Raw genomic sequence first — 20,655 nt, forward strand, 5'->3', positions numbered from 1 at the left:
AAATGGCAATCGATGGGGCAAAACACCAACCTGCAGGAATTGTGGCTGGGGTCCTCATGCACGTGAACAGTGCCCAGCAAAGAATGCAACGTGTCACTACTGTCAGAAGGTAGGACACCTAGCCAAGGTATGCCTGTCAAAGCTTAGAAAAAAGAATGTGCATGAAATTGAAGCTTCCAGAAGTAGCAATGCTTTACCCAACTCAGAGTCCACCCAGCCAATAAGTGATTATGTGTTTTTGGGCCCAATTGAAGCAACACCTCTATCCATGAATGTCCATTCCATATCCTGTAGAGAAAAGGCTCTACTAGAGGTGTCCTTGTCGCTGGGGCCAGAAGGAAGACAAGTCAATACACTCTGTAAAATAGACTCAGGGGCAGAAACCAACATTTTACCTAAGTCCCTTTACCAACAGCTGAATAATGGGAGGATGGGTTTAGCACAACCCACGATGAGACTATCCGCATATGGTGGAGTAGAGATTCCTAACCTTGGATCTTGCCAAATATATGTAAAAGGCCCTAACAACCCCAGCCCTAAACCTATTCAAGCAGAAGTTGTTGATGTTGACGGCCCAGCCATAATTGGTAACATGTCAGCACAAAACCTGAACCTCCTAAAGCTCAACTGGCCAATAACCGCCAACCAGTATAGCGATGATCTGATCAGCCACAGAGGCACACCCAACCCTCAAGTAAACCACACCAGGCCCACGCATGATCTGCATACATTTAGGCTATTTGACATGGGAGGCAAGCAGCACCCATTCCCATTAACAAAGGACTATTTGTTAAAAGAATATGAAGATGTATTTACAGGAATTGGGTGCTTCCCAGGTGCACCATACCACATAGAAACCGACCCCAAAGTGCCCCCAGTACAACATGCACCAAGGCAGGTTCCAGTACAATTACAGCAAGCCTATATGGAAGAACTAGATCAATTGAAGAAATGGGGCATCCTTTCTGAGGTTCGCAACGAGTACACCCCATGGGTTAACTCGACTGTCGTAACAATAAAACCAAATGGATCGATTCGCTTGTGCCTAGACCCTCGGAACCTGAACAAAGCTGTTAAGCGCAATCCCTACTATGTGAGAACGATAGATGATGTGATACCGAAGGTGAGTGGCTCAACCCACTTCAGTATCTTAGATGCACGCAGTGGGTTTTGGCAAGTTAGCCTAGATGAGGAAAGCAGCAGACTATGCACTTTTAACACCCCCTGGGGAAAGTACAGATGGACCAGGCTTCCATTTGGTCTCACGTGTAGTGGAGATGTCTTTCAAGAGAAAATGGACATGGTCTTCGGTAAGTTGGAAGGACTAAGCGGTATTGCGGATGACACATTCGTCTATGGTATAGGTGAGGCAGAACATGACCAGCGAATACTTAATGTCCTCGACACAGCGAGGGAGAACAATGTGAGATTCAACCCAGACAAATTTCAGTTCAAGGTAAACGAAGCATCCTTCTTCGGTCTCACATGGACTCCTGAAGGAATCAGACCTGACGAAAACAAAATCAAAGCAATCCGTAACATGCCACCTCCAAAGAACCTTGCAGAGTTACAATCTTTCATGGGCATGATCAACTACCTGAATAGATTCTCACCCATCATAGCCCAGACTTCAGAACCTGTAAGACAGCTGATGAAAAAAGAAACGCTATTCATGTGGCAGGCAGAGCACCAAAAAGCATTTGAGAGTCTTAAACAAGTAATTACTGAGGCACCAGTCTTGGCGTACTATGATCCAGAAAAAGACAACCTGATCCAGTCGGATGCAAGCCTTCAAGGTATTGGATGTGTGCTGATCCAAGACAGTAGACCAGTGTGCTATGCAAGTCGGTCACTAACCGAGACTGAGTCGCGTTACAGCAACATAGAGAGAGAGCTACTTGCCGCCTGTTGGTCATTAGAGAAGTTCAACCACTATGTCTTTGGCAAAAGTGTCATCATTGAAACAGACCATAAGCCGCTGGAAAGCATATGGAAGAAGACCATAATGAGTGCCTCACCGCGGCTGCAGAGGCTTTTGCTGAAAATGGCAAAATATGACGTAGAAATTAGATACATACAAGGAAAAACCAATGTGATAGCGGATGCTCTCTCAAGGGTCAGTTACATGGAACCTCCCCTCAAAGAAGACGAAGTGCCTTTGCTTGAAGTCAACGCCATCACAAGCACTCTACCAGCAAGTCCCGCCAAACTGGAAGAAATACGACAGTGCACCGACCAAGACGTCGTACTCGCACACCTTAAAGATGTTGTGCACCATGGCTGGCCAGAATATCCGAACGAATGCCCCCAAGACTTAAGGGAGTTTTGGAATTTCAGAGAGGATCTCAGCGTTGAAAATGGCCTCGTTCTCAAGAGACACCGCCTCGTGATTCCTAGTAGGCTCCGCCCACAGATGTTGCAAATAATACACCAAGGACACATGGGAACGGAAAAGTGCCTCCTAAAAGCAAAAGAAAGCTTATTCTGGCCAGGCATATCAAGAGACATAAAGGAACTAACAGCCAACTGTGCCACATGCATACAATTCTCTAAACAGCAGCCAAAGGAAGCGCTATGTCCCCACAGTGTGCCCAGTTTTCCGTGGCAGAAACTTGGTTGCGATTTGTTTGACTACCAAGGTGCACAATATCTTCTAGTCGCAGACTACTACAGCAAATACCCCATCCTAAGGAAGCTGAACTCAACGACATCTGCTGCTATTATCAATCATCTCAAGTCAATATTTGCCGAGCATGGAATACCAGAATCCCTGGTTACAGACAATGGACCCCAATATAGCAGTCGAGAATTTGCTGCATTCTGTGATCATTGGGGCATTAATCACATTACCAGTTCCCCACTATATCCAAAAAGCAATGGATTCATAGAACGGATGGTCCAGACAGTGAAAAACCTGTTGAAGAAATCAGATGCCGCCGGACAAGATCCTTATCTCGCACTTCTATCGTATCGAACCACGCCTATTGACAGCAACTTACCCTCACCAGCTAAGGTTCTAAACCAAAGAGATTATCGCACACAACTACCTTGCAGTGGACGACTACAGCGCTCTCAAACCATGGAATGTAACCAAGAGCAACTACAGCATCGACAAGATGTCCAGAAACAGCAGTATGATGGGAAGTCCCCTCGTGAACTCCAAAAGCTAGTACCAGGTCAACAGGTGTCTGTGTTCCAACCGCGAACCAAGACTTGGGTTCCAGTAGAAGTAAAGCGAGAAACTACCCAGCCAAGGTCATACGTAGTAAAGACAGCTGGTGGTTCAGAGATAAGGCGCAACAGAGTACAACTGAAACTGTCGGGTGAAAGAGTATCAACCTCTGAAGAACAGATGGAGAACAATCGGGACACTTCCTCTTATCAGCCCACCACACCTATGACGACACCCCACGAAGTTTTGTCATCGGAGCCACCACAGACACCCCACAAGCCAGCTCAACCCACTGAGAAAAGTGATGGTCTGCCTTTGACAACCAGGAGTGGCCGTGTTGTAAGGAAACCATCTAGATTGGACTTATAAACTTCGTTGCAGACTGAGAAAACATTTCAGTTTAAAGCTATTATAAGCTGTCGTTGTGTTATACCTAACTAGCCAAACATTTTGTATTGTAGTTAGTCCCGCTGCCACACCCATTAGACTTTTCAGGGTGGAGATGTAAACATATCAGGTCTGCGGTTATAGGTCTCGCGCATGCGTTATGCAGGGGCACATGGCAGGCTCGACGTTGTGTGGTTATCGTTCTTGTTTTGAGGAATTCTGGTTGTACCACTGTTTACAATAAAAGTAAGTTGACTGTAACTGAGGCCCACACAATAATATAACACCTGCTTGATTTATATCTGCTACGCTCCATATTGACAAGTCCCTCAAAATGGCGGCTAAACTTGGAAATTGCCGAAAATTAGGTAAGTTCACTGAGTTATAAAGTTTTCGTAAAGGTCGGGCCGCAAAGTTTTTTTCTGCAGTTACCTTTTCTATAGCACTTACTTCCTAGCTATGTTAGTTGGATCAGTTAAGAACGCCTCACTTTTTCAAAAATTTACATTGAATTTGATCGGTTTTGGCATGTGTGACTTAAGCGAACGGATAAGGTGTCATTCAAGTCTTCCTGTTTCCTTGATTGAAACGTGATGTTCACGAAAGTCGCCTCGATGGATAAGATAGAGTTAACATACATGGCTGTGGTATTTATTTTTTGCTAAGTTCCGTAGTTTTTTGTAAATTGTCCTTCAAAGTTGTCTTAAATTAAAGTCTTGAAAAGTGTCACGACAAGCCTTCGCTCGAGTGAAATTTAATTTCCGTAAAACTCTGAAAAATAAAGAGATCCGATCAAACGGATTGTGGTTTTAGTATAGGTACATGAATGTCTTACAACACACGAGAAACGAGCGAAATCCGTGTCTCAAGCAAAATCGACCGGACCGCTCTTACAGAGACACTCTCTTAAGGCTGGGTCAAAAATGATTTTCGCCTCCAGTGCCCCCCCAGCAAGGTTCGCAGAATTTGCGTGGACTGCGCGAGTAACCATAGTTACTTGGAATCATGATCGCGTAGTTCGTGAACGGCATCCGCCATTTTGAAGTGTCGGCTTTGCATTGGTTTTTCCCATCTTCGCTGGTGAATCCGACAATCTAGAGGAAGACATCAAAAGAAGGTAATAACATTTTCTTTGCTATCTTCATTTCCTCAAAAAATGGCATGATATCGCTATCTTAAAGCCAAAGAGAACCCTTTTGAACCTACGAAGACTTCTAAACACCGCTCTCAACATGTTCATTGATTTCACTGCAAATACAATGCAATGGTTTTTAAGTTTTGACCGGTAATAATTGCAACAATCATTGTCAATGATGGACTTGTAATTGATATATGTGTCTATTTGAATGTAAATATTCTACCCGCTACACCAGTGGAGTACCTTTTAATTCAAATGCATAACAAAAGTTCTAATACATGCATATGATTCTGACCATAGCCTTCTCTCTTTGTTGATAAGACATGATAAATTACCAGTGCTTACTGTTGCCCCAAGTGGGGCACTGTTTTTTTTGTGACAAGAGCAAACACAAACTGGTATAAGATGTGTCATCTTCTCAGCCCTTAACTCATAAAAGATGTGCCATCTTAAGAGCAGGATAGGTTGCTCTTGTTACAAAGTCAGAAAGGAAAATTTTAAAATTGTATTTCTTTCTTTTTTGTTGCTCTTCCAAGTCAATATTCCTGTTAGAAGGCTATGGTTTATAATTTTAAGTTTGATCTGCCAGTTGCTTGCCTAAATTCAATTTCATAGATCAATAATTGGCAGAAATAATTGGGAAATAAATCAGTACATGTATGTTATCTAGCAGCGATGTAAAATTATAGACATGAGTATGACCTATGAAGTAATTTGTACCTGATGGACCCTAGAGCACCTCATCTGTGCATTATTAAAAATGTCCCTCTAACATTCATTCACAATTCGTAAACAAAATTAGTTTAGACCAAGAGCCCACATAAACTTGCTAAAGACATGCATATACATTGTAATTTTAACCTTGCAAAGCCCAATAAAAAGACTCCTGCCGTGACATGGCTAGGGTCACTTTACCTGATTAGAGTGTTAATTATTACTTTCTTAAGCAGAGGTTTCATTAAGATTTTGAGGTGATGGGAAATGTACAAGGAAGCAGGCAAAATATGTTTTGATTCTGATTTATGTCAGTCACAACATGCAGGAAAAATTATGTTCCCAGCCAAGCAATTTGCTCAGTGTCAGGCCCATGAAACCCCTGCTTAAGCTTATAGTATTCAGTGAGATATTATGGAAGCCAGTGTTGCCATAATGCCTGTTGTTGTTGGTCTTCTTACAGGGCTGGCATCCAAACATTCTTGAGCCATATTTAAATTACTGTGCGTGTTAACTAAGTGCCCAAACATAGAGGTTAATGCTTCCTTCCTCTGAGTTTCGCATCCTTCATATCGCGAAGCCACCAACAAATTTTGCGCTTTTTCCAGTGCTCATAGTGCTCGTAAGTATGATTTTGCTCGGTAGCAGGGGCAGCCGTTTTGGGAATATCGATAACTGTAGACTTATTTCACCACTATCAAAAATTACGTGATCTGATTGGCCAATTTGCCGTTGTGGATGAAAGTAAAGACAACGTTGTTCGCGTCAACTTGCAATGGTCATGCACTGAAAGAATCGTTTCAGAAGAAAAAAGAGGGAAGATTTGGCCTTCGTAGTTACTATAGTTGTTTTTTGTTGATAGAAAATTGTAAATCATATCCTGGATTTTCAATAAACACATTTAACAAGAGCTAACAAATTTGAATTCGGGTTTTTCTCCGAGCGTTCATAATTTTCAAATTATGAGCGTTTGCAAGAAGGCAGGCACCCACCTGCTCTCCCTCCAGCCCTTAAGTCTATGACTGTGAATGGATTTCCACACACGTTGAAGCAAACAGGCATCCCTAATTTACACAACTACTAACACTGGTGACGTAGAGCACCACAAGACTTTATGAAACCCTTCATGTCAAATGTAAAATTCAATTCGTTACAGCACTGGCAGATTTAGTCCGAGCAATTGGTACTTTACTGAGAAAGGTTATGTTGTAAAGGATCGCGGTCTGCACCTGGGGCGTCGCCAGGATTTTTTAAAGGGGGGGGGAGGAGTCATGCTGTCTGAAACAGAGGGTACTCACCAGAATGACATCTCTACCTCCAAGCCGCATTTTACTCATTGTGATGACAAAAAAAACCCTAAAAGGAACCACGGCATGACAATTTTGAACTAGAACAACTTTTGTTAGATTACCGACAGAAACACTTCGGGACCTTTCATTTTTCAAATTTTCCCAAGCTTTTATATGCCTACTTGGTTAGCACTACTCGTAAACGAGCCCACAGTGCAGTGGTGTCTGTTAAACGTCATGCGCACTGAAAAACTTGATCTGCCCTGTTCTTATCATAGTATAACATACGTGAACACAGTGCGCATCGTCTAATTTGTTAATTCAGTTTCCAAGTGAATGTGTTATCAGGTTACCGAGCCCGGAAAAATGTGTTTTGTTGCTTAAATATTTAAACATGATCGGCTGAAGTATAAAAAACTGTTTTTTTTTTTGTACGCAGCTCAGAAACTTATCCAAGAACTAACAGAGGGTAGCAATTCACTCTATTTGCTTTGGAAGACCTTTATAAAGCAAAAGAATCTGTAAGTCACCACTCCTAGTTGGTACTATTAGAACTGAGGACTGATCATGATATTTTTCATTGTTTGAAGAGCATCAATGGTTTATCTGATTCAGTTGTAACTCGACATTCTATAATAACAGTTTCTTTTATTTATGGCCATCGGAGCCAAAAACCTGGAAGTACTTTCATTAATAGTCTGTCTATGATAAGAGTAAATTACAACACAATTTACGCTTTGTTATTCAGCTTAATTTTTTCTGTTAGCTTAAAGAAAAAGAAAGTTTTATACTAAGAAAAATTTAAATAAGAAACCCAATAATCATTGCCATCTATTGGATTTGAAAGACAGTTCTCCAACACAAAGAGACATAAGCACCTTCTTAGGGTGATATGACCTAGCAACTCTGATAATAGGACTGCAGTCCTATTCTTTTGTCACCTTTTTGCTGATTGATTCCAAGATAAAATTTTAAAATTACTAGGTATGCTTTGTTGCCAGCACATAGTTTAAATGTTCCTCCTTTGTGTTGTCCATTTATGTTACTTTTAAAAACCTGGATTTCCTCTTTTTTCAGCCATTACTAAGATTAAGGAAATGGCAAAAACTTTCTTTGAGAAGCTAACCAGTAAACCAGACTTCCTTTTCAGATGCCAGGTTTGATCCGTATAATTTTAATTATCCTTTTTATTATCACCATTAAACCTATTATTATCATTATTATTGTTATTGTTATTATCTTCTTGATATTATTATATCTCTCCTTGTGAATTAAATAACTGCTCTATAACATGGATTGAAAGCATTTGGTTTATTATCTGCTATATAAGTCTATGGTGAGTAAACTGTGGATGACTTCCAATAAAGTAAAGTACTTTGTGCAGGTATAATCACATGATTCAAATTGGAGTGTAGTATAAATATACATATTGAACATTGAATTTTCTAAAATTTACCAGTTCTCAAAAATTTATTCCAAATAGCACAGGAAAACTTGTGTGATTACTTACCAATAATGTAAATTAAAAATTGCTGAGTTACCCCATAAAAGTAGCACAGAGGCAAAGCTCTCAAATCATATGTAAAGCTCAAAATAATTTCCAGCTGGTGCTGGTCAAGTTGTTCAGTCAAACCAATTGTTTGCTGGGACACCAATGTTTGGCCAGATAAATGTCTATTGTATCAGATCTCAATAAATCCTTGTTCCTCCCCCCTCTAGTATATTTTTCTGGCATTTTCACTCCTCTGCTAATATTGCACTGTTGACCATTTGCTCCACTTTACTAATGTTCTGGTTTGGTAATATCTGCCTTTCCCTACATCTAGGTAGTTTGGAAAGCTGCAAAACTTTAGAATAAAAGTTTATCAACAAATGCTTTTCATCAAGCCAATTTATTCTTGTTTTTCTCATTACCATGTTCCCAACAATGGCATAGCTCCATTTTCTGCATATAAACACACACACACAACCCACAATTCCTCTACTCACTCTGATGAAGGGCTACTGCTCCAAATGTCAGCTTTGAAACTCTTAACATTGGCCAATTTATTTTATCAACTCAGTTGATAATAACAAATTACCTTGCTATACTCTCCCACTGACACAGCACCACAGTCTTCAGAAACTTACCCTCTAAACCTACTACACCAAACTACACCTAACTACACCTGCTACACTTACTGCACCAAACTACACTAGACTACACATACTGCACCAAACTACCCTTACTTCTCAAACTATTTGATTTTATGATAAATGTTATAGTTTTTCCTTAGATAGTGTAAAACCTTGTTTCATATTTGTGATGGTAATCATGGATCTAGTATAATTATAATCTGATCAAGATTCCTCAAAAAAGAGTTATGTAATTTTGAAGTAAATTAGATTTATTCATCTCAAAGTTCTTAGGAACTACAGAGGTCACAAATTCACCGCTGCAAGTGGAGGCTTTCTTGAAAGATAAGGTAATACACCCCTGACATGTTAAACTGATTAGCTCTTTGATTAGAATTCAACCAACTCACCCCCAGGGATGAGTTGGTTGACCAACTTGCTCATGCATAAAATCACTTCAATAAGCTCATTACAGATTTAGACTTGTTTCAGTTTAGTTTTGATGTTTTTGGCAGCTGGTAATTACCATCACATTCAAACATTTAGATGCTATGGACGCTTTCCAACACCTTTGGGACACTTATTACACTGCAGAATTCTATATTTCTTCAGTAGGAAAGCTTTTATTTTATTTACATGTAACACTTTTGTGTTGTTTTGTTTGTTGTGTTACATAATTTGGCCAAAGAATCAAAGCAATTGTTCGGGGATTTAGATCTCAGCATCTAAGTGTTCATATGTAATGGTATGCCAGTTGCTGAACACTTTGGTTTGGTAATATCTGTGAATATTATTTATGAAATGGATATGAGAAGGATCTTTGCCAGAATAAACACTATTTCAAGGGAAATAGAAAAGTAATTTTACATGTGGGTGGGTTGGTGTGGGCAAGTTAGTTCATGGGTGATTTGACTGTTAATTTCACTCACATTTTACAAGCTAATCAAATTACTGGGCTAGACTGTAACATGAATTGTGTTAAATTTAGTACTTGGATCAAACTTAAGACCTTATTATTTACAGACAGCTGATGATCACATGTTGGATCCCAAAGCTGTAATGTTCAACATGTCAACATATTGTTATACAAGCTCAATTGTTAAAAATGGTTTCATAATTGATTCTTTTATGGGTCAGTCTTTCAATACTTTTTCACTCCTAATCTCTTTAAAGAATTATATCACACACATGCCCATCAATTTTCTCATGATAATTAATGATGATGTGATGGGAAGACTACAGCTAGCAAGACACATGTCTAATTTTACATTTATGCACCTGCAACTTTTAAGAAAAGAATGGTAATGCCAATTTTTTAATATTTAATTGCAATCAGCATATCAAGGTTCACCTTGTTCAAAGTTACCTTTAAACTCCCTTCACATGTTGCTGTTTTGTTAATATTCAACAAGTATTTGCAGAAGGTTAGGAGAGTATCATTGTACAATATTCACTGAGTGTAAGGTGAATAATTGTTTTAGTACAATTGCTTGTAAATGCATTTGAAATCTCTTGTAAATGTTTGTTTTGATGTTGAACCCATTCTGTTTCAATTGTTTTGATTACTCTTATTGAAATAGAGTCAGTTCCCACTAGGATTTGATAGGTTCATTAAATTCACTTGGCAAAAACTTCATGTCTTTATTTTAAAAAGTGTTACTCCAAACTTAATTACTAGCATCGTTTGTGCACTTCCTCTGTAACACTGACAAAACCTGAGGCAGCCACTTTGAAATTTAGTGCTCCTGCTATAATCACCTAAAAGAAGATATGATGCAATCCTCTACCAATCAGAGGGTGTACATCTCTATAATCACTGGAGCGATTATAGTAATATTATAATTATGTTAAGTGTGTGAGGCAAAATTGCTAAACTCAAAACTGCATTGTAACTGAAGTTTTAAAACAATCAGTGAAGTATGTTCAGAACCATCTTAAATGCATAACATTGTTGCAGAATTAAGGTGGCACTGAGACCACAACATACCTTTATTTTGAACTTTGCAAAAACAATCAAATTCAATATGTTAATGTAAACATTAGGGGCTCACACATACCTGGGTTTATGTACCTGTAACATTTATGTTTGGGAGCAGAACATGTGGTTTATTTATAACATGCATGAATATAAATTTGGCAAGGGCTGCAAACTTTTCATGCAGAAATTAATCTGTGATTGCTTAATGTTGCTACTATTGAAATTTATCTTTGTAGGCAAGGATGGCAGGTCTTAAGGCAGGAGGGCAGATGCCATATTGTGAACTATGTATTTCCAGGACTTTTGTCTGGACAAAGCAAAAGATATCCAGAGTAAGAGAACAGAGTTTAGAATTTATTTATCATAATATTGTATAAATTTTATCTAGAGAATTTAAACCAGTCCTCAAATCCAATCTCAATTTTTTAAAGTCTATCTACTTTGTCAGAATTTGTGCTGCAAACTTGCTTATTTGAATTATATCACACAATGATCAGAAGATCATAGTTAGGTTCTCTATAGAGGTGTCCTCTTGGATATCTTAGAAATCATCTTCTAGATGTGCTTCAACTTTTTCTTTGGCTATATTTTTGTAGGTTAAAGAGCATTTCCGTCAAATCAGTAGAATATCATTCACTACTCAAGATCCAGATGACAAAACAGTATTTGGCTATGTGTGCAGACCAGTTAACCCCCTTGAAAACAATAATGAGCTTTATGCGTTTAAGTCCGAAGAAGTAAGTAAAACCAAAAAGGGCCTTGTGATAACTTAGCTGAATTATTAGGAATTCATATAGCCTTTTTATTTATGGATGAGTTTAGACTAGGAATCTTGTCTTCTTTAAAGAAAAACAATATGCAAGACCAGGCTTTGAACTTTGTAGGGGTTCTTTCATCAGAACCAATTAAGGTTGCCCGGTGATTAAGATGTCAGATAGAGAGAGCTCAAGTTGTGAAAGCAAATGGATTTGTTTCAAGGATTGTAGAGTGGTAGCATATATGATCTTAGAATGGAGTCATGTTTGACAGACAACCCCTTGGAAATAAGTTTGATTTGATCCCTGGGACGTCCTTGGCGCGGTTCTGTCTCTACAGGAATTAGTATCAATCTGTTTGGTACTCAGGCTGCGTTAAAATCGCAAAATAACTCCTTTTCACCGTACCGGTGAAGGTTTTAAACTTTAAGAAAAAAAGGCTGTGAATCGACCAGAATACCTACAGACACTGTAATTTCAGAAGTATAAAGAAATTTTTTATGACATCATTACATTTGAACCCCAGAAAGTTATCTTCCTTTGCCAAAGTTCTACGGAAGGAAAGGTATTCCACGTGACACCCAGATCAGACAGACATATTTCAGCAAACGCATAAACATTTGAGAATGAAGGGTTCATACGTTCTTAGTTACACATTTCTCTTTGATGATTTAGGATGATTAGAAAGGTAAAATATTACAAATGTTGTTTGGTGCAGTTTTACCCCTTGTCTTGGAGGTGAAATTTTTTTCTTCAGACAAAAACCCTTCATTTATTATACAGATTACAACTTTAAGACTCTCAAGTGCAAGTCTCGATGAGTTGCGAGCTTTTAATATATTGCATAACGTTTTTGCTCTTCAGGCCGAGGTTATCATTAAAACCTTGAGGAAATATATAAGACCTACGACTAATATCATGACAGAGGCGGCCGGATCATTAGATGGTATGTACTACTGAGCCAAAGTGCCCCATGTACGTTATTTAATAGCTAGCCAGGTTAGTTTTGTTCTACATAAATGACCTATTGATTTCCTTGTCGCCGGTGTCTTTTTTCGGGCGCGCACCTCTTCGATATCAGCTCACTCTTGTGCAGGATTGTCATTAGTTACAAAGTGCTTATCATCACCATCATAACCTTCATCATTGTTATTTTTTATCCATCTTGTCAATCTAATCAGACACAATCCTTTACGTGACTTAAGGGCACGTGCATAACGGAGGCATCTAAACACTTACATGAAGGTGCTCTGTTTAAGAACGGTCTGAGTACACGCAGATAAACATCCAGTTTGTAACGAGCAAAATACAGCTACTGGCAAAATACTTTTTATTTTTGTTAAGTATTGATATGTTTCTTAACTACTGCTAAAATAAATTTGAAGAATAGAGAAAATGTACAACAAAGAGCTGTAAGGAACTAATCCAAGTGGAGACCCACTCTTACAAGGCTGAACAACACAAATGAGATGTGCTTAAAAAAAAAAGCACACAATTGGGACTCTGCCTATAGGCTTGACTAGAACTATACATTTTTACTTGAAGTGAAAATTTTACTTAAGGTTGTAAAGCGATAGAGGGTGTAGAAGGATGTAGGAGTGGCTTTTTTAGGTGAACGTTTATCACAAATGAAATGGTGAAGGTAAAGTCTGTACTCAAGGGAAGTAGCCCACTTAGCGGGAGCTTATTCCAGTTTCCTTACCGTGAAGTGACTAGCAGCATCACTTCACCCCCGTGATGGGATGCTAGCTCAAGCCAAGGTTACCCCCCAGAATTTTATCAAGCTTCCCTGACAATATGCTGGCACCCATTTACAACATGTATACTACTCTTGGGTGAAGAGAGGCTCTATAAGAATAAAGTGTTTTGCCTAAGATTACAACGCATTGGGCTAGGGGCCCGTTTCTTGAAATTTCAGCCAATTAAACGGGCCTGAAGCCATATTTCAAAATCAAAAGTAAGAGAATAGAGAAGCAAGCTGTGACGCCCAAACCAGTCCACTTTGTTTTTGTAGCTGATAGTTTTATTGTATGATTCTGAAAACTTTTGAAACTTCCATCGTGAATGAAAACAGAACAGCGGTATGGGCCTGTTGACATGTGGTTACCGAGAAACGGGCCACAGGTCTCGAACCCAGACCTCTTCTCCCAGAGTCCAGCACACTAACCTTATAAGTGTTATTCCTCAGTAAATTATGGGTATATCATAGTTTAAGATTAATGTTTTATCCTCTTAGTGTGAAAATAAGGGATAAATAATGTCCTTTGGGAAGAAGAAACTTTTCTGTTGAAAAAGAAGTATCCATTTCAGTTGATCATAATTTCTTTTAATGATTTCTTTGGACAGAAGAATCTAAGGAACATGTACAACCTGCCACACATTTAACTTCTCACAGATCACCAACCTCTAAAGATGAAGTGAAGCAGTTACAGCAAGGAGCACATAGAAATAATGGATCTGTGGTAACAGCCAAATATGTCTCGGATAGAAAGTCAAGTGAAATTGAAGAAGCTATGGAAGTGGAAATGGAAAAGGCAATGTCTTCCAAAGACCCTTCAGAAAAGCCGTATTCACACTCACATGCATCTGCATTGCCCAGAAATGATTTGGCAGTTAACAATGGAACTGGTTGGTACTCAATATATTTTTGTTAATTTTTGGAATTAATTAAATGTATATTCAATGCTGATTTGTTACCACAGTCAAACCTGTATTAAGGGCTGGTTTTCAAAGTCTCAAAATTCTTGAACATTGTAATTTTCATCTTTTTTAAGCAATTATGGTCACCCTTTACTTGAGTCCCAATGGCCTGTTTGTATCGCTTCCTACCTGTATTGAATGGTTGCTCAAAATGGGACCACTTGAATAAAACCAAGAATAATTTTTCAAGAAAAATTTAACCCATGTTTATCTCTGCTGAAACAATTAGTAGTATTTTGAGCAAGTTTTTGTAGAATTAGTGGTCAGTTGTAGAATGAAATGGAGTTTTATACAATACCCTTTTTCTGTGGAACCTGTATCAAGTGGTCAACCTGTATTAAGTGGTAACCCTGCTATTCCCTGTGGGTGACTGTTTAATACAGGTTCCACTGTATCATGCACTTCTGCTCTAGAATATTTAATGGGAGTGCATGTACTGTAGTAATGCTGGTGACTGATCCCCCATATAAGGAAGCATCAAGAGATGTCTCGAAGTCATCTTCAGAATTAATCTACTTACCACAGACTTCATTTAGTTAAGCAGTTTTAAATTGTGAATTGCAGCCATCAGGCTGCTTATTTATTGCAAGATGCAAAGACACAGAAGGTGATTTAGTTTTCAGTGCATTTGGGCTTATATGTTTCTCCCCTACTCAGCTTAATTTAATTTCCCTTTGATACTCTTAAGTCAAAGGATATAGGGGGGACCTGGCACAATACTTTTTATTTTTATTAGGTATTGGTATGTATGTTAACTGCTTCTGAAATAGATTTGAAGAGTAGAAAAAATGCACAACACGGAGAGTTTTTTAGGAACTAATCCAAATGGGGACCTACTCTTACAGGGCTGAACAACAAAAATGAGATGTACATAAACACATCTGGGGCTCTGCCTTAAGGCTTGACCAAACCTGTACTTTTTTCCACGTTATTATAAGTGAAAATTTTTTGAAAGCTTATGAAGGGAGAGAGGGTGTAGGAGAAAGTAGGAGTGCCTTTTTTATGTGAAAGTTTATTACAACTGTAAGATTAAAGGTAAATACTGTGCTCAAGCCAAGTAGCCCACTTAGCAGGAGCTTATTCCAGTTTCCTTAGCGTGAAGTGACTAGCGGCATCACTTCTCCCCTCCCCCTGGGATGGGATGCTAGCCCAAGGCAAGGTTACCCCTAACCCCCCCCCCCCCCCCAGAACATTATCAGGCTTCCCTGATAATATACTGGTACCCATTTACAACATGCCTTATGCCATATCTTAAAATCAAAAGTTCAAAAATGGGGAACCAGGTTTTGACACCCTAACCAGTCCACTTGGTTTCTTTAGCTGATAGTTTTTTTTATATAATTCTCAAAACATGTGAAACTCCCATCTTTAATGAAAACAGAAGAGCTTGATGGGCCTGTTTACTTGTAGTTACTGAGACCCTCGAGAAATAGGCTCTAGATCTCCAACCCAGACCTGTACACACCAGAGTCCAGCACAATTACCACTAGACTGCCATGTCTTCCACTATCACAACTTCAATAAAGACAGTGTTGTAGACAGTTTGCAACTGGTTAAGCATTATTTTGCTAGCGACCAGTAATTCTTGTAATAGTTAAATTTTTGCTGCAGGTGACAGTGGCATTGTGTCAGTTGAAAACCATTATGGAATGGAGGTTGGATCTATGGTAGAGGTTCCTATGGCGGATGGTGTTCCAATATATGGTGTCATTCGCTGGATGGGAAATTTGCCACAAGTGAAGGAAAAGCTGGTAGCAGGTCTAGAATTGGTGAGCAAGATTTATCAGGCTCAGCCAGAGTAAAAACATTGTGGTAAACCATAGATTTTATTTTGTAGCACTTTATTTATTATTATATCACCAACATTTATTCTGTACTTTCTTTCCTTGAAGGAAGAGGAGAGGTGTGCATCTTCAGATGGGACTTTTAATAAAGAAAGATATTTCACCTGCCCAGCAGGAAGAGGTATCTTTGTTTTACTGGAGAATTGCCGACCAGATTCCCGCTTTCCTAACTCACCAACCACTGATGTCTGTTTAAATGCTGAAAAAGGTAAGCAAGCCAGGCTGAACAACACAAATGAGATGTGCACAGCCAAAAAAAAAAAAAAATTCCGGGCCTTTGCTTTTAGGCTTGACTAGACCTATACACTTTTCCAAGTTATTTTAAGTGAAAATTTTCTAAAGCTTGTAAAGCGGGAGAAGTTGTAGTAAGATGCAGGAGAGCCTTTTTTTCATTGAAATTGTATCACAACTGTAAGGTTCAAGGTGAAGTCTGTACACAAGCCAAGTGGCCCACCCAGGATGTGCAGTACACTTCTGAGAAATCACCTTAAGTGTTATTCCTCGTTAAGTTACGGGTATGTCGTAGCACAAGATCACCAAAATCTAAAGATGAAGTGAAGCAGTTAGAGCAAGGAGCACATAGAAATAATGGATCTGTGGTAACAGCCAAATTTGTCTCAGAGAGAAAGTCAAGTGAAAATGCGGAGTAGAAATGGAAAAGAATTCAACTAGTGAATAAAAGTATATATTTTCCACTTCCGGCTTGGCACAGGTTCCTCATTTTGCTCTTAAACTAACAAAAAATTGAAGACGGATTTCTCCTCTTGTAAACAGACAGGCGACTTAAGGAGGAAAATGAACGAGGAGGAAACGTTCACAGGCTGGTGAGAGAACTGGAGGAACAGGTGACGCATTTGCAAGCAGAACTACGAGAGAAAGAGTTGAGAGAGACCAGCTTACATGAACAGCTGAAGAAAAAAGAACAACTTGAAGAAACTTCAAGGAAACAATCGGCTGAGATAGAGCAGCAGCTGACAAACCTGCGTGGACAAGTACAAGAGAGAAATGAAGTACTAAGAGATGTAATCCAGCATATGAAGATTGCCCAAGAGCGGTTACAACAAAAAGAGGAAGAAACTGCCAATTTACAGAATCAAGCTACTGTCTTAAGGAAACAACTGGAGGAAAAAGACCAGGGAATAAATGAATTGGAAACATCTCTGTCCACAGCTCAGGATGAGTTACGTGAACATCAACGACAACTGAGAGATGTAACTCAGCAAATGACGATTGTCCGAGGGCAGCTACAAGAAAAAAATGAAGAAACTGCAAATTTACAGAATCAAGCTACTGCCCTAAGGCAGCAACTGGAGGAAAAAGACAAGGAAATAAATGAATTGGAAACAACTCTGTCTACAGCTCAGGATGAGTTAGGTGAATATCAACGACAACAGTCTCCTGATTGGGTTATTTCACGGGATCACATTCAGCTAATAGGTAGATTTCTTGGCAGAGGAGGCTGGGGAAGTGTTATCGAAGGCAAATATTGTGGTTGTTCTGTTGCAGTGAAACAGATCCATGAGTTGATTCTCTCTCCTCACAACCTCAAATTATTTGAGCGAGAAATGGATATTGCATCAAGATGCCGCCACCCTTGCTTGCTGCAGTTCATCGGAGCTACAAATGACGAAGGGAATCCATTGTTTGTAACAGAGCTGATGGAAACAAGTTTACGCGCTCTGTTGGAACAGAGAGCTCTTTCTGAGGCTGAAATGTCTTTTATTTCCCTGGATGTAGCTCGGGCGCTAAACTACCTTCACCAAAAGCAACCATCTCCCATTATTCACCGCGACATCAGCAGTGCAAATGTGCTACTTTGGCGACAGGGTGAACATTGGCGAGGCAAAGTGTCAGATTATGGAACTGCCAACTTTATGCAGCAGACCATGACAGTTGCTCCTGGTGCCATGATATACAGTGCTCCTGAAGCACTTGCTAAAAATCAAACTGTCAAGGTTAGCTGTAATTTGTTTATTGTATATATGCGTGCATTTCACGTGCACGTAAGTTTATGAATTGACTTAAACTTAAGGTAACGGACATTACTATTTATCTTGTAAATATTACTAGTAGGTCAGGATTTTTTATTTGTTGACATAAAATAGACAGTATGCGTAATTGGCAGGCCGAATTGGTATTCTATTGTACTCATGTATATTAGCCTAACTAGTCTGATCTTTGAGGTAAGGTTTTTATTGTTCCCAGGACATACTGACAATGCTAGTTGGGCTAATCTACTTGAATACAAAGGAATACTAATCGAGTCTGCCATGGGGTCTATATAGTCAAGTGTTATCGCTTATCTCGAGATAGAAATGGATCGAGACATTTTCACTCATTCGACGTAAGAAACTAGTGCAGTGCTGTATTTCCTCTCATTTTCGTCCCTTATCTTGTTCAGGTTGATGTGTACAGTTTTGGTGTCCTCCTCTGTGAGATGTGTATCCGGGAATTGCCAGATCCAATGAGGCGTGATCGGCAAGTCGCCATGGTTAAAAACAAATTGAATCGAGCCCTTATCCGGGAATGTTTGCAATCAGAGCCCGAGGCGAGACCAAGCATACAGGAGATCATTGAAGAACTTGAGGAACCTGTTTAAAACAGGTTTGGTTGGTTTTGCTTTTAACAGAATTAACGTAATTCTGCTATTACCAATGTAATTGTAATGGTGCGTATGCTACTGAAGGACATCTTTTGTGCATTCCGTCCCCCCCTGAAAATCATAAGACATGATTAGAATGATAACTTTCAAATATTAATTTTATCATTCAGAATGGGAGAAAGGCATGAGATTCCAAAGGAATGGAAAATGATAGGAGTATCGTCAACTAAAAGCATTTACTACGTGGGAGGCTGTCCTTTAAGTGTTATGTTGAAATAGTTTATGAACAGATAAGTTTTATGATTTTTTTGTAACTCAGTTCTGCAAAACGCCCTCCCACTTTGATTTCAATCTTAAACAAAGACCCTTGTCGTCTTTTTGGTAAGGTGTGAAATTAGGGGGATGTCATTTTATATTCCCCAGTTCTAGCTGAACCATTTTTGACACGTCTTTGAATCTGATTGGAGTGCGATTGGTTTGATTTCTATAATACATGTTACGTATACCTTGCACTTTTAAGGTCATTCGTAATATTGCATGGGACATCCTTACTGCGCATGATTTCACAACTGCGCGCAGATTAAAAAATGGTGACTTTTTCTTTGTGCTCGGTGCTCACAAGAGAGGTAAATTGTGACTTTCTTCAAACGAGGAGGTTGATCTATCATTTTTTCTCTCTCTTGGTGTTGGGTACGCATTATCTTTCCGTAAAATAACGAATTCTCTGTGCAGGAAAAGGAATTCAATTTTAGAAACGTGAATGTAGTAAGATCTGGTAACTATTACTTTCAATATATTTTAGTAATCATATGATATGTATACTACTGAGGTTATGCAGCTCCTAAACGAAAACTGGGAACTGTATTTTTTTATTTCAAAATTTACATTTCTACAAGGCAAATAACCAATGGGTAAAGTTTGACAAAAATCTCGGAGCAGGTTCTTTTTCAGAAGACTGACCTTAGGATCACACTCCAGGTGCTTCTAAAATAGAAAATTCATATAGAAATAAGGCTTTAATGCGTTTCATTTAGATAACACATTGGTCACATGGTGCTTTTTTGAACCAAACATGCTTTTCAGAAGTCCACAGAAAGATATTAAATAGAAATGATAACGAGGGAGTTTATGGGAAAATGTTCTCTTGATCGCAAACCATGCAAAGTATCGATAAATTTCTCATCTGAGAATCACGTTTACTCCTCTTTCTTCATTAATGTATTGTTTGATAGGTATGTAAATCTTATATTCTTATTAAATTTTGTATTTTCGTGGTATTTTATTATATCTAGCACGAAGGCATTAGCTAAATAAATAAATAAATAAAGTTTATGTATGTATCGTGTGACTGGTTCTTGCGTCAGTATGTATTCATCGAGTTGTAAAGCCAGCAGGTAGTTTGGGGAGCCCAAAAGATGAATAAAGGTTGCTTGAGGCAAAGCCCAGAACGACTTTGTCTTCTTGAGTGCGTCCCATACTTTCTACGGGCTTTATATCTCGATGAACGCTCAACCCCGCATAAACCAAGCGTTTTATAAATTTATGAAACGCTCTAGTTGTGAAGGTGTGCAAAACACGCTGATTTTATTTTCATTTATATTAGTTGTTTAGGATAAGACTTAAATGTAGACACACAGGATAAAATGGCAGGAAAAGTTGTACAGTTGTATATGTTGTTTAGATTGCTGTATCAACTTTGTAAAGCCATTATTCCCCATGAACAAAGGCAGACCTGTTACTTTATTTTATTTAACTTATGAGATTGGTTAATGTCATTGAGTTTTCTCTACAAGTTTAGGGTGCAAATAAATGCATTTAATCTCAAAGATTTTAAAAAAACCTCTCAACTTCCACCGTTTAGAGGCTCGTAACTTTCTAATAAACGTTGACTTCTGAGCCATCTTCGTATATGTGCCTTTGAACACGTCCATATTAAAAAATAAAACACTTGTCTCTCGTTG

The 20,655-nt window shown here is 38.8% G+C and overlaps 1 protein-coding gene across 3 annotated transcripts; it reads left to right on the forward strand.

The window, feature by feature from the left end:
* Positions 1-4,552: 4,552 nt before the first annotated feature.
* On the forward strand, positions 4,553-20,419 carry LOC131769568 (dual specificity protein kinase shkB-like). Of its 3 annotated transcripts, XM_066163030.1 has the most exons (12): positions 4,553-4,676; positions 7,140-7,221; positions 7,778-7,857; positions 9,103-9,165; positions 11,030-11,125; positions 11,390-11,530; positions 12,413-12,494; positions 13,895-14,176; positions 15,860-16,017; positions 16,141-16,300; positions 16,867-18,047; positions 18,494-20,419. In XM_066163030.1, exons 3-12 carry the CDS (start codon positions 7,798-7,800, stop codon positions 18,689-18,691), a joined length of 2,421 nt encoding a protein of 806 aa, XP_066019127.1. In that variant the 5' UTR covers positions 4,553-4,676; positions 7,140-7,221; positions 7,778-7,797; the 3' UTR covers positions 18,692-20,419. The 3 variants fall into 3 exon arrangements, with proteins under 3 accessions (XP_066019127.1, XP_066019126.1, XP_066019128.1); XM_066163029.1 differs by having other exon boundaries at positions 7,140-7,857; XM_066163031.1 differs by lacking the exon at positions 7,778-7,857.
* The last annotated feature ends 236 nt before the right edge of the window (positions 20,420-20,655 follow it).

The sequence above is a fragment of the Pocillopora verrucosa genome, chromosome 3, assembly GCF_036669915.1.
Source record: "Pocillopora verrucosa isolate sample1 chromosome 3, ASM3666991v2, whole genome shotgun sequence".
In the NCBI taxonomy this organism is placed as follows: domain Eukaryota; kingdom Metazoa; phylum Cnidaria; class Anthozoa; order Scleractinia; family Pocilloporidae; genus Pocillopora; species Pocillopora verrucosa.

What these genes read in the sequence shown, in the direction of transcription:
- LOC131769568 (XM_066163029.1), top strand. Translation starts at nt 7,798, where the DNA reads ATGGCAAAAACTTTCTTTGAGAAGCTAACCAGTAAACCAGACTTCCTT. An exon ending in AGGCTTTCTTGAAAGATAAG is followed by an intron (nt 9,166 to 11,029) that starts GTAATACACCCC and finishes TTATCTTTGTAG; the next exon opens with GCAAGGATGGCAGGTCTTAA. An exon ending in ATGCGTTTAAGTCCGAAGAA is followed by an intron (nt 11,531 to 12,412) that starts GTAAGTAAAACC and finishes TTTGCTCTTCAG; the next exon opens with GCCGAGGTTATCATTAAAAC.